This window comes from Drosophila kikkawai, chromosome X (assembly GCF_030179895.1).
Source record: "Drosophila kikkawai strain 14028-0561.14 chromosome X, DkikHiC1v2, whole genome shotgun sequence".
Lineage (NCBI taxonomy): Eukaryota > Metazoa > Arthropoda > Insecta > Diptera > Drosophilidae > Drosophila > Drosophila kikkawai.
The window spans coordinates 28,853,717-28,868,617 of NC_091733.1; the positions used below are offsets into that span (position 1 = coordinate 28,853,717).

At 34.1% G+C, this 14,901-nt stretch overlaps 1 protein-coding gene across 1 annotated transcript in view; it reads right to left on the bottom strand.

Moving 5' to 3' along the window:
- The window catches only part of Vsx2 (Visual system homeobox 2), a 43,730-nt gene that overhangs the window by 1,904 nt on the left and 26,925 nt on the right, over positions 1-14,901 (bottom strand). The window contains exon 4 of the mRNA XM_017168636.3: positions 243-417. Within this exon, the coding sequence (XP_017024125.2) occupies positions 243-417 (175 nt within the window). The remainder of the gene's footprint in view (positions 1-242; positions 418-14,901) is intronic.

The window sequence follows — 14,901 nt, forward strand, 5'->3', positions numbered from 1 at the left end:
CTAGTATTAAAAGATCTCTCGAGAGCTAGTTCTGAATTTTTGTAAACAATTTTAAATTAGAAGTCAAACCTATTTTGAACCTTGCTTATTTCTCTCTAGAGATTTTTCTATTTAATTTTTTAATATTTAATATTTTAATATATTTTGTTCTACCTCATATCTAGAGTATGGATGGTTATAATGGGTTCATAGTTTCGATAGAGTTTCGATATGATTGTTGCATTTACATTTCTGCTCCATACCTAGTAGCCAGGGTGCCACCGCGTCATTGTCCTTGGCCGACTTGAGGATCGTGTCTGGCAGGGGGAGGGAGTGCCGCACCATGGCCCCATAGAGACCATATTCGGCCATTATGGTGCTGCCGCCCCAGACCTTTTCCGTTTTGCGCCACTTGGCCCGGCGATTCTGAAACCAGACCTGAGAGAGAAAATTATTTAAAATTTATTTAGAGATTTAAATAAATATATTATATATTTAAATAAATATATTATATATTTAAATAAATATATTAATTATATTAATGTCTTTGTTCTCATTGTTTCCCTTCAAAATGCTCTGCCATATGGAAGCTGGCCTCCTTGCTGGCCATTGGCCATCAAGTGGAAGCCCTAACCCGTGGAAAATGCTATGCAAATTGCAAATTATTAAATAAAAAACTCATTCAAATTGAAAAAATGTAAATGAAATGTTTTTTAAATGCTAATACTTCGACCCCATAAACCTTTCAAGTGGTCCAGAGACATGGACATGGGACACACACACTCTCGGGCTCAAAAGGGGAGCAAACAGGGGCTTAGAAAAGGGGTTTTAAGAGGGGTTTTAAAATTGGAATTAATTTAAACAAGGAAGAACCTAGCTTTGGGAAGTTGAAGTTTCGAGTTTGCAATCTAAAAATTATAAATAAATAAATAATTAAAAAAAATTAAATAAATAAATTTTAAAAAATAAATTAAATAAATAAAAAAAATAAATAAAATTTTTTTGAAATTTAAATCTTAAAAAAATCATAACTCCGCCAAAAAGGCCTTAATTTCAATTTGGAAAACTGCTCAAAGTTAGTTTTTAGAAGATTAACAAATCTGCATACTTCATTAAAATTCTTAAAAAATTAATTTATTTTTGAAAAATTTAACGATGTAACCCCTTATAAAATTTTCAAAAAATTGAAAAAAAAAATTTTCTTGCTGACATGGCTAGATCGATTCGTCTGTCGATGCTGATAAAGAATATATATGATTTATAGGGTCGGAAATGACTCCATCATTGCTTTGCAGGCTTCTGACTGAAATTATAGGGTATAAAAATATAGATTTGAGAAGGAAAATGGGTGAAAAAGAGGTGATAACAACTGGAAATATAAAAATTTAAAAGAAAAAATAAAATTTAAATAAAAAATAATAAACACAGTTATTTTTATTGATAAGAAATTAATTTAAAAATGTTTCTAATATAAGTAAACATTAAATATAATAAACAGAAATAATAAAAATGTTATAAAAATATATATTTAAAACTGAAATTGAGATCTAATGCTCTATAATTGAAATCCTCAGCAATACCTAAAATATTCCCTCATAAGAAAATACCTAAAATAAATAACAAAATAATATAAAATATGACAAATATTTAATATTTATATTTATAAATATATGAATTATAATTAATATAAACCTTAATACAGAGATGTGACGCCCATGGCTGCCTCCTCCGCACACACACACACACACATAATGGCAAATGATATACATATTCGCATATAAGTGACCAAATTAGATTATCTTCCGAGACATTAAACCGATTCTCCGGCGGCAACGAGGATGATAATATGAAAACATTAAATGTTGATCACAAAAGGCAGCAGCCTGCACGGACGACAACAACAACTGTCACAATAAAAGGATTTGCCACACACACACACGCACACGCACGGCCAAAAAGGATTTACCAAGAGCCACCCCCTCGAAACTCGAAATCAGAAGCCTCAACACCCCCTCGTGCACTGAGAAAGAAGTCATCATTTTTCTGGTCCATCAAATCGTTTAGTTCTGCTATTAGTCATGTGCGCACACAAGGGGGACGAACACGGACACGGGTCCTTTGGCCAGGACACCAGCAAAAGCAACTGAAGTGGCTGCTTTCTCCGGCAGCTTTAGAATGCGAATTCTATAATAAAAAAAAAAAAACCGAAATATGCAAAGCGGCTAAAAGTTGAAAAATCAGAGGGTTAAAAGGGGTGGCGACATTTCTCCTTAAATTCCTCTAAGGATATTGAATTTAAAAGGAGTAAGGCCTTAAATCGCAACAAATCGTGGGCAACTGGGCGTGGCAAGGCAAAAATTATACAAAGACAAAGTGAGTTGTCAGCCGTTCGTGGATGCCCCACCAGGAGAGCCAAGTCATAAATCTGGAAATGCTGCTCTCGCATGAGAAATTGGCAGAGGTAGGTATATATATATGTATATATCACTATATATACATATATTATTTAATATATTTTTGGCAAAAGTCAGCAGGCAGGAAGAGCCACTCAGAGGGCTATGCCTCGTTGCAGCCCAGGAAATTTACAACTTGCTGGGAAAATTTTGGGTTTCTTTTTGTTGGCAAAGTGCCGCCAGTCTGGGTACAGTGCGTGTCGGCAATGACATGTATAGATTATATATATTTTTTTTTAAATATAATATTATTAAAAATATAAAAAAATTTTTAATGAAAATCAGCTTATAATAATCCCTAGCTTAAATATTTTCTAAAAATTTAAATATTTTCTATAAATATTGTATACCTTTTGTCCCGCACTGTCTTAGGTGTGACTCAGCGATTGCTCAGGCGTGGAAAACAAAATCCTGGCCAAGATAAGGTCCTGCCGAGCTGAAATTACCCGCCAATGCCAACTGATGTCAAATTAATTTGCATTTGCCGCCAGGATCCTTGGAAGATGTAAGATGTAAGGTCCTGGCAAAGAGCAACCAGGCAAACACAACCTAGACTACAACCTGGGCTACAACCTGCTCTCATCCTGGCTACAAAATCAAATTAATCCGGTTTGTTATTTCATCATGCAACGTCAACGTCACCATCATCAGCTGCAACAACAGACAAAAGGTAGCAACACACCGGCAACGGCAACAGCAACATTTTGCAATAATAAATAGCAGCACCAGCCGTGGCACACACACACACACACACACAGGGAGATGAGAGAGTTGCCGGGAGCCTCTGCCAAAGGAGCGGAAAATTTCATTAACAAGGCACACAGGCAACAGCAACATTGCAACAACAGTGAGAGAAATTAGGGGTTTAAAGCGAACCTTTGTGGGGAAATTAAAATTAAAAAAATTGTTAAATATTTTTTAAGATTACTTTTAATTACTAATTTAATTTTTTTATGTTTTTGTAATAATAAAAATTAATATAATCAAAGGTTTAGGTATTTTCTTAGCTTTTGATGATTAACATATCAATAAGAATAAATTTTTAAAATTAAGAAGGAGATCTATATGTTGGAAATTAAATTTACAAAATTTTAAAAAATTTTTAAGATAATTTTTAATTATTTATTTAATTTTTTCACATTTTTAAAAATAATATAAAACCAAAATATAATATATTAATAAATTATATAATAATATAAACATTAATTATATGAAAATGTCCCCCACTTTTTCTCCCAGTGCATAGCAGCAACATCAACAGCAACGTCCGCTCAGCCAGCACCGAAAGCTACCTACAGAAAGAGGGGCTTTAGGCTGGGCTCTGATGCTGCCTCTGATAATTTAATCAACTCTCATTGAATTATATCATTTTGCAATTTGGAGACCCCCTCCCTCCCCTTGGCAGAAGCAACATCCACATCCCATCATCCAGAGATTGAATCGTCATTATGATACCAGGAGAACACACAGAAAATTGGTAACCGGAAAAGCGGGACTCTGGGCTTGGGTCTGGGAAATTCGGTAGGGCCTCGCGTCTCGTCCACTTTGAGTGCGGAAATCAAGGTGGGAAATGGCATAAATTGCCAAAACGGAAATTCGCTCCTAACCGAGTTCCGATATGGATCGGAAAATCCACTTTTCCCCCAATTTCCCTGACCTGGGCTATGGTTCCTACAAATATTTCCAATGACTGGGCTTATTTTGGGACGACAAAAGGAAAACAGAAATTGTGGGGTTTTCTGGGGACTTGAGTATATTTTTGGTTAGTTTTTTTTAAGGTTTTCAGGGTTTTATTTTTACTATATTTTATTATTATTTTATATTTTTTATATTTTACTTTTTAAATTTAGGAAGTTCTAGTAAATTCGTTGTTAACTTTCCTTTTTCCCAACAACTTTAATATTCTCTAAAAGTTTTTAAGCTTTTCTTTACCAAATCTAAAACAAAAAAAGTCTTGAATAAATCTAAAGTTAAAATATATAAAATATATCCTTAAATGTGATTTAATTTTCAGCCCAAAATGTGAGTTTAACTTGATCATCCCTCTTTTAGCTGCGGATAATGCCAACTACTTTAATATAGATAACAGCTTGGACAATCTGCCGCTAAATGATTACTTGACCATTCCCATTCCCCCCCATGATTTTCCCATTTCCCCCCCCCCCCACTAGCCCGATTTTCCCATTTCAACTTCGATTCCAATACGCTGCGAATCACGACATCAATTTGCTGATTGAAAATTTATTATTATCCTGGATGCAGGCTGCAGGACAGGATGCCCGGCAAGGGGTGAGTCCAAGGATATTTATGGGCCGAGACCGAAGATGCCAGCAAAGCAGAGGGAGTGGCCAGGCCACGCCCACTTGTCCAGTTGGTGGGAAACGCATTTGATTTATCGAACTATCAACTTGTTGGCCAAACGAAATTGAGCGATGATGAGGTCAAGTCAAGGGATTAGGGGGAAGGGAGGGTACTATTACCTACCAGAAGGTATTATCTATAATTAAATTTTGGGTAAATTAAGCTGTTTTCTTAATAGATTTTAATGTAAAATAAATGTTTTACATTTATTTACTTTTTAGATAATATTTTAAATATATTAAATCCTTTTTTATCTAAAAAAAAATACAAAATACGAAAACAATCTCTTGTAAAGAGTCTGAAAAATTAACAGCTAAAGTTAGTTTATTTTATAAAAATTAAAAAGATATTTTCTTAATAGATTGTAATATTAAATACACTTATTTATATATTTTAAATACCTACAAGAAGGTATTATCTATAAATACTATTTTCTTAATAGCTTTTAATTTTAAAATATTAATAATTAATTTCAGATATTTTTTAGATTATATTTTCAATATTTAAAATCTTTTTTTAACTACAATAATGCTAAATATAACAAAAGTCCCTTTTAACTTTAATAAAAGTATTTAAAAATTTAATTATTATTTATTTAATTTATAAAAGAAGTACAAAACAGAATAAAAAGCTCTTGTAACTTTTAAAAAGTGTTTAAAAGAAATTCCTAAAATTCCTAACAGCTAAAATTTGTGAATTGAATAACAATTAAGAACCTATTTCCTTAATATATTTCAATCTATAATAAATTAAAAAAATATATTATCTAGAAAATATTTTAAATATCAAAAAATCTATATTTAAATTCCAAAAATATAATAAATAAAAATCTCATTTTACAGCTAAAATTTTGTAAATTCAAGCACCCACTTTTCCCACATTTTCTTGACATTTCCCCACTATAAACCCTTTGAATGAGCATTAGCTTCTTCTATTTGCCACACTCACACTCGCCCACTTTCGGGATTGTCAAACCAATTTCCCGGCAGCAGGACCTGGCTGGCCGCATAATTAAAATATTGGTAACCAATCAAAGGTTCTCAATGGACAAGGATTTTGCCATGGGGCAAGGATTTTGGGCTTGGGGGGTTCTCCAGAGTCCGGGACATTGCCGATATCTGTTCACTGGGGCTGCAAAATTGCGCAAATTGCATATGTGGCGGGTCCTTTTCAGGTGACATGTGTGCTCTCCCCACCTGCATTCGATTGCAAGAGGGATTGCAGGTATTGAGGGAGTGAGGAAGTGAGGTATTGAGGGATTTGCTGGCCGGCTTTCCGGCGGCGGCATGCGGCCTTTATTGGTTTACTTCATCAACTCGAACGACTGGGTGGGTGGCCTTTGGGTGTCCTTTGACTGGAGGAAGTCCTGTGGAGTGAAGTCGAGGCGTGTGGAAATTTCATAACGACAGTCCCCGTCCCCCTTCACCCCCGCCCCCGCCCCCGCCCCCGCTCACTTTATATGCAATACTCAATTGACATTCGCGGAATGCGTTTTTTACCAACTTCCCTGAGAGGAGTATTACACTTGCCGAAACAACTTGGCAAAAAAATATATATTTTATATAAAAAAAGGTTTTTTTTTAATATTTTTAAAGGGTTTTTAAAATTTTAGAATTTTATTTTAAATAGTTTTAATTTAAAAAAACCCAAAGCAAATGAAAATATATATTTTATATTATAAAAAATTGTTTTCAAAAATCTTTAAGGGTTTTTTAAATTATAGACTTTAATTTTAAATTTAAATTCGATTTTTAATATATAAAAACCCCCTAAAAGGGTATTTTAAGTCTAGTCTAATTTTTCCGCAATTTTTCCACCAATATCTTCACCCTTTTCAGGCATTTTTCTTTTCATTTTCCGCGCTGGAACTTCAATAACCAACTTTCATATGAGTTTAACGGTCGCCAACATTCTCCTTTTTGTTCCTTTCACAACCCCCCCCCCCCCCCCCCCCCCAAAAAAAAAGGGGGGTGGCGGTGGGGGTTTCATGAAGCTTTTCAGCTTTTTACGGATTAAAAAATGTAAATACAAAATGTTGTTTTGTATGTGTTTCTTCTTTTTTCGAGTATTAATTTACACAAACGGAACTAAAGGCTTGACTTTGGGGGTTGGAATCCGACGAGTCATATTAATGACCTTTACTTGACATTGAGTCTCTGCAGTGCAATTGCCATTTTGCCGTTGAACTATTAATTACGCCCAAACGATGTTTTAAATGCCTCATGATTAATGAGCCGATTTTCTAATTACGTTCGTTCGAACCTCGGAGATCTCAAGGGAGGTGGGCGGTTCTGTGACTCTAAAAACAATTACAAAACATTTAGTGGGTGCATTAAGTAATCCGGGCAGATATTTTTCTATTTCTGTTGATAAAAGCAACATAATTGCCGTAAATTGAGCTGGGGAAGACCCTTAATTACAATCGAATATGCAAGCTTTATGTTTGTTTTCATCAGGATATATTTAATTTTAAAAAATTACAACAAATTATATATAAAAAAGGTATTGCTGGTATAAATAAGGATTTAAAAAAGATAAAGCAAAGCTTTTCCAATATTTTTTCAATATTTAAAAAATGACAAGACTCTTCTGAAAAAAATTCTTATAAATGATTAACCAATACCCTAAATAATCTGAATTTTGGGATACATATTTAAAAACATTTTATACTTTTTATACAATTCTTTCATTTGAAATAAATAAATAACACTTTTCAAAAAATCCCAAAGAAACAACCTTGTAAAAACCCCCCCAAAAGAACCCAAAATCTCAACAAATTTTTGGTTGCAAATTCAAAAAACATGATGTACACCTTTTACCTTGAAATAAAAAAATAATACAAATAAATCCATAGATTTAACCTCGTAAATCACTTTCAAAACAACCCAAAAAATCTCACCCAAGAACTTTGCCATAAAAACGTGCCGCAGCCGCAAGCGAACGTCGTTTCGGGTGGTTTCCCAGTTGAGTAGTTACCCTGATGATCATCGTCGTCATCAGCAAATTGGCAAGTGGCAAGAGCGCGTGTCGTCGCAGCAGGTTGTCTGTGAGAACTGTTGCAATTTGTTTGTTTTCATTTCCACTCTCACACAAAGGGTTTTCCTTCCTTCCTCCACCTCCACCCCCTAAAAAGGGGGGTGGAAAAACCCGCTTCGCTCGTTTGTTTATGATTAACGCGCGCTAATTTCATTCATTTTGCACTCAATGCCTCGGTCTCTGGACTCTCGGGATCTCTGGGGATTACTCTGGGGATTGGATTTACCCCGAGAGCGTTGCCCTGGAGATCGGGCCATCGTATGATGGTCACACGACCGCAAAACCATTAGCAGGACTAACCAATATCCTGCGGCCTGCGCCTAACGGCAGTCGAAGGTGTCGGAATACAAATCCCCTAACCACGGCCAAAGGCCCGAAAAATGATTCGATCATCGTCGCCTCTGTCAAGTCTGCCTGGTGGGGGGGGCGGGGGAACTAATAATCTTATTAGAATTAACGATGGAATTTCCAATTTGCGGCGACAGGCGGCTCCCAGTTCCCAGTTGCCAGCGATTTAATGTTAATAAGGCCCGCGTTCTTCGAGTTCCCGGGTCTCTCGGCTACGCAAAATAGAAATTCCTTGCCGGACGTGCTCGAATGCCAGGCTGCCCTGACACAGATTACGAGTGGGTTAGTTTTGCCCGGGCTTTTCCCATGGAGAGTAGTAGGGGTGGGAGTGCGACTCAGTGGGGGGAGTGGAGCCTTTAAGCGATTTGTTTGACTGTGAAAACGGGGCTCCGAAATGCCAAAACAATGAAGCCAAGGGTTCACAAATCAGGAATGTATTTTGCGTTAAGAAAGAACACTGCTAAAATTCGACAGTTATTGGGGGTTTTTTCATCGATATTTATCGATAATTAGGTGCTTATTATTTTTTAAAAATTGTTTGAAGAAGAGAGAACATTTGTGAAGAGACTAACTTCTATTTATCCAATTCCATTTCTTCAAATTCCTTTAAACAATTACTTAGCAAAGCTATTGGGGTTTTTCCATCGATATTTATCGATAATTACCTGTTTATTGATTTTTAAAAATATTTTTAATAAGAGAAAACATTTGTGAAGAGACTAACTTCTATTTATCCAATTCCGTTTCTTCAAATTTCTTTAAACAATTACTTAGCAAAGCTATTGGGGTTTTTCCATCGATATTTATCTATAATTAGGTGCTTATTATTTTTTAAAAATTGTTTTAAGAAGAGAGAACATTTGTGATGAGACTAACTTCTATTTACCTGATTCTGTTTCTTCAAATTTCCTTAAATTAAATTACTTAGCAAAGCTATTAGGGGTTTTCCATCGATATTTATCGATAATTAGGTGCTTATTAATTTTTTAAAAATTGTTTTAATAAAAGAGAACATTTCCGCAATTTTCCTTAATAAACCCAAACACCGTTCTTCAAATTCCCTGCAAAAATTACCCTTCTAATATCCTGTAAAATCTTTCATCTTTTTTTGTATCGATATATCCCAATTGGACTGGTCAATAAACTCCTTTTATAATGCAAAACAATTTCCGAATGGCTCTCTATTCACATTGGATTAAAATTTGTGTACAATTTGTTGGCAGTCAACAAGTGACAATGGGACGATGGATGCTCAATCATCGCTATGATTGTCGTGATTGTCATTATCGTTGAGCATTTATCGAGGCGCTGAGCTGCGTTCGATGGCCGATTGACCCAAACAATCGAAGACGCAACTGCAGGTGCCTCTGTCGCTGACAGCAGTCGGCGGCGTACCTTGTTGTTGTTGCCGTTGTCATCATCATTTTCATTAATGGTAAACCAATCATTTTTCAATTATATTCGCCGCTGGATACAAATTGTCTGATTTGCGTGTGCCAAACCCAAACTGAGCCAAGCCGAGGAGAGCCAAGAGCAGCCGAGAGCCGAGGCGAAGAGGCCCGAGTTCAGGCCAGGCCAGGCGCCATGTCACGCCTACCTGACACCGCCACAGCCACACACCGCACACTCACTGTGGCAGTAACCACCACAAAAGGTGGTGCAAAGGCATCTCATCAGCTCGTCCTTTAACGACTGGTTTCTCTTTATTAAAGATTACTTATATGTTTACATATTTCTTTAATATTTAAATATATTTATATTTAAATTCCCAAAGCCTTCATAAAGCCTGATTTATTTAATTTAATATATATTTTTTTATAGTGAAAAGTATAGTTTTGTGCAGGGCACATTCCTATTCGACTATGCCCCATCTTTCTACTATATATATATATATATATATTTTTTACATTTATTTTGCATTGCTGCCTCTGCCTGTTTGGGTTTTGCGAGGCGACACAAACCAATTGAAGTGTCAGCCGCAGAAGAAGGCGCCGCGTGGCGCCATGCCACGCCTCCTCCTCGCCCCCCCCAAACAACTGCAACAGTTCAGTTCGTTTGATAAAGTGCACAACTTTTGCGGGTTAAGTCGGTACAAATTGTCTGGATCATGCTGAGCGAGGCCCCCAAACCGGAGAGACCCATTATGCGACCATAATTCGCTGACAATTCCTCAATTACGGCAGGTGGGAAAACAGAGAGAGCGAGATAGTCCACCCCTCGAGGGGCTTTCCAAATCCAACCACTCAACAATGAATGTTTCTAAATCTATAAAATTAATTTTCTCGAAATCTTTGTTGCAGGAAAATCCCTCGAGGGAAAACAGGCGGAAGCTGGGAATTGTAAAATTGTTTCTGAGGGCGGCGGGCACACTTGTTGTTGCAAATTAGCGTGAAACGCGATTTATAATGTCAATTGTTCAGGTTTGGTTTTCATTTATACAAAAAATTCTGTAAAATCCAAGAGATGAAAGTGTGGATTAGTGGGTAGGAAATTGGAAATGGGATGGCCTCAACATCAATCAATGGCAGTCAGGAGGAGGAGGAGGAGCAGAGGAGTGACCATCAATCAAGGAGTCCAAGTCCAGTCGCCCTGAAAACTATTTGCCATTTGCCCTAATTGCTTGAGGCCCGCGCCTAATTTTCCTTGGCCAGGTAACAGCAACCCTTTTTTTGTGTTTTTCCTTTAACCCTTTACACATTTACACATTTACCCGTTGACTCGTTTACCCCTTTTGTTGTCTCTTTTTGGGATAAACAATGAAAGCGTTAAAACTTTTCTTTGCTTTTTTAACAAATGGCAGGAAGGAAGGAAATTAGTTGGCCTGCAACCCAATTTCAGGGTTTGTCTCTGACTTTAATCGCATGAAACGGCAGAAAAATATAGTTAATATATATATATTGCTATATATTGCCCTTGAAAATGTATGTATATTTAAAAATAGTTATTTTTTAGGGTTTTTTTTGGAAAGTAAATTCAACAATACAAGCTTTTTTATAGCTTGTTTTAATTTTAGCTTATTAAAAAATATTTTTTATTAGCTAAACTCTTGAAAAAACATTTCTTAGACACCTTTTATAATATATATTAATTATTAAAATTGTTTTTAAGCCTAATTTTAAGTTTAGCTTATTTTAAAAATATTTTTTATAAGCTTAAATATTAAAAAACATTTCTCAGAACCCTTTTATAATATCTATTAAATTAAAAAAAATTTTAGGCCTAATTATAGTTTTAGCTTATTTATAAAATATTTTTCATCAGCTTAACTATTAAAAAAAACATTTCTTAGACCCTATTTATAATATTTATAATATTTTATAAGCCTTATTTTAATTTTGTCTTATTTATAAAGTTCTTTTTATTAGATAAACTATTAAAAAAACATTTCATAGACACCTTTTATAATATTTATTAATTATTAACATTTTCTTAAAAGCCTAATTTTAGTTTTAGCTTATTTATAAAGTACTTATTATCAGATAAACTATTAAAAAACATTTCTAAGACACCTTTTATATTATTAAATAATTATTAAACATTTTTTTATAAGCCTAAACCCTTACAAAATAATTCCCAGACTCCTTTTATTATAAGCATACCCTTGACTTGTTCAGGTTTTCGGTCTCTCTCAAGTGGCTCATCGGGTAGAAAATTAAGTATAACTCATTATCGCAATCAAGAAATCCTTTTTCAACAGCAGCAACAACATTATTGTTTGCTTTTCCAGATGAAATCGGATTTGTTGTTGCATGCAGCAGTCGCAGCAGCAGCAGCAGCAGCAGCAGCCTGTTGCACACCAATTTTCTACTCAAAACTTATGACAGCCAATTCGAGAGAACGAACGAAAATTATACAGACACTCGATGGCAGGGCCATGTCGGGGGTGCATGACTGTTCAGTTTCTCGATATTAAGTATATATATATATATATATATGGATATATATAGAAGTATACAGCTTGGACTATGTGCAGCAACATCGTCTTCATCCTCGTGCTGTGGCGGGGCTCGTTGAAATCAACATCAAACCTTTAATTTGATGATTCTGCAAATAATTCGGACTCGAAGTTGGAGTTGAATTTGGACTCAGAGTCGTTGACGTTTTTTTTTAACTCTGTCTGTTGACTTTTCCGCGCAGCCGAGGCGTGAAAATATAATAACACCTTTTTAATTATATTTCCCAGAGCCCCCTAGCTCACCATTGTTCGCAGGCAGAGTATAAAAAAAAAGATAAATAATAGTACTAACTGTAGAAGAATAAAAGCGTACAAAAAGTGAAAGGCTTTTGTTGCAAAATTAACCGATATTTTGGCATAGTTTGCGGAATTAGACTGATCACATCTGCCATTAGTGTGACCAGGCCTCGTGACTCACTTTACGCCGTTCCGCCTGAGCTCTCCCACCGCCAACGCCTTTCGGGTTGAATGCACTGCCGAGTGGCCAGAGTTGGCTTATGGATCTGCCAACGTCTATAGCTATTTAGGTATTTATAGAGCGGTTGCGTGTAATTGCGATACGTACGCCTCCGCTGGTATTTATTTATATTTTTTTTATCTTTTTTTCTAGAGTAATGACATTGCGAATTTGGGCAGGCTTTCGCCTAATTTGTATATGATGAGACTTGATTCAATTTATTGTTGTTTAAATTAATTTATAAGGCTTGAATTGGATTATTATATTGTTTTGTTTATTTATTTTAATATTTTTTATATTTAATTGTATTAAATTTAGTTTATAAAGGCTTTATAATGATTAATTTATGTTTATTTAAATATTTTTTATATTTATTTACATTAAATTTAATGTATAAAGTCTTTTTAATAATAAATTTATTTTATTTAAACTTTACTTATGTAAATTTATATATTTTTTATATTATATTTAATTTATAAAGACTCTATACTGCGTGCATTATTTTATTAAGGTATTTCTTATTTATTTAGAATTTAACTTGTCTTGTATTATGTTTAATTTAATTTAGAAAGCCTCTTTAGTGCTCGTTAAATTTTATTTAAATATTTAAAAAAACTTAATTTAAATTCATAAAGCCTAATTTATTTTATTTAATATTTTTCTTATACATTTCTCGTCTCCTCAAAATATTGAAAATTAATTTCCCAAAGATCCTTTCAATCCAATTTCCTTGGCACTGACTCAACCTTCTGAAACACCTTTTACTCACACCTTTTTGAGTCACAAAAAATATTTAATTGAAACCCAATTTGATGTGAAATACATACAAAAATAAACCCGTTTGGGTTTTTGGGATAATTGAAACACTTTTCCACATTAAAACCAAATCAAAACTTGTCTGGCAATTATCCCCAAGCTGTTAGTCCCGATCCAAAAAAAAAAAAGCCAAGGAAAAGGGCAATCTGCTGGGGCTCTCTCAAGCCCCGATCGCTCCGATTGAATGAGGCCTATTATAGCGCTTCGAAAGGCGTAATTATCGCATGACAATCCAAACGGAATGTGTTATACTCGCATTTGTATTTACTCAATAAACATTATCGCCGATCGGCCAGTTGGTCTCAGTCCAATCTTTTTCAGCTCCCACACACCGAACTTGTTATAATGCACAGCGAGAAATATTATATAAATATGGGAAAATATATTTAAAGAGTTTCAGAGCTATACAATATTTTTTAGATATTTTTTTAGATATTTTAAACTTTAAAAAACTTAATTGACAAATATATAATAAATATATTTGAATTAAATTTAATATTTTTCCTCTCTGTGTAACCCAATTGGACTCATTGAAAAATAGAGAGAAAGATTGTGAGAAACACAGTGTTTGTACATTGGAAAATTAGTCATTCTTTGGATTTCCTGTTTGGATATAGAGTTATAGGTGGGAACACATCAACACAGGCCACTTTCACATTCATTCAGCTGGCTTTAAGCTGGCTTCAAAATTATTTCAATTAAACAGCCGTTAATTTGTCAATCATTTTCTTAATTTCGAAAGAAAAATTAACGATTTAAAAAGGCTTGAGTCCAAAAGGTAGTAATATAAATTAAAGGAAAGCTTAAAAACGAATAAAAATAAAAATTTAAGAAATAACAAAGGTTTCTTGAAAGTAAATGTAAGTTGTAAATATAAATTAAAGGATTATATAAAATAAAATAAAAAAATAATTTTAATAGAAAATTATATATTACAAAATATAATGAATAGAAATTTAAGGCCTTAAAAATAGTAGCATTATTTAAATTTAATTTTTAAGGAATAAAGTTATATGAAAATAATTCAAAGGCACAAATACTAATATAAGCTATTTTTTTAATTTTATTTTAAAAACATAAAGAATAATAAATTTAAAATATATTTATATTCATATTGGATTGCCCAATATGTTATTTTTAAATTAAGGAATTTATTAAGACAAGCCTTAATATTTTAAATTTTATTTTATATATTTAATATATTTAAAACACTTTTATATTTGATTATTAAATTCCTAGTGGTAATTATTTGTGAACCAATTCATATTATAATTGGCATTTCCCAATTTTCCTCTGCCTCTATTTTTTTGTTGTTGGAATCGTCGAGTGCCTAACAAGCTACTTTCCCACTTGAAGACACGTACAGCAAAAAGTGGGAGACACTGGTAAAAAAATAAGCCCGAAATCAAGGCCTCCGGATGAGCACTAATAAGTTCGATGATACAAGTATTTTCTAATGGCTGAACTGGCGACTGGTGGAGTGCGACGTGCAGGAT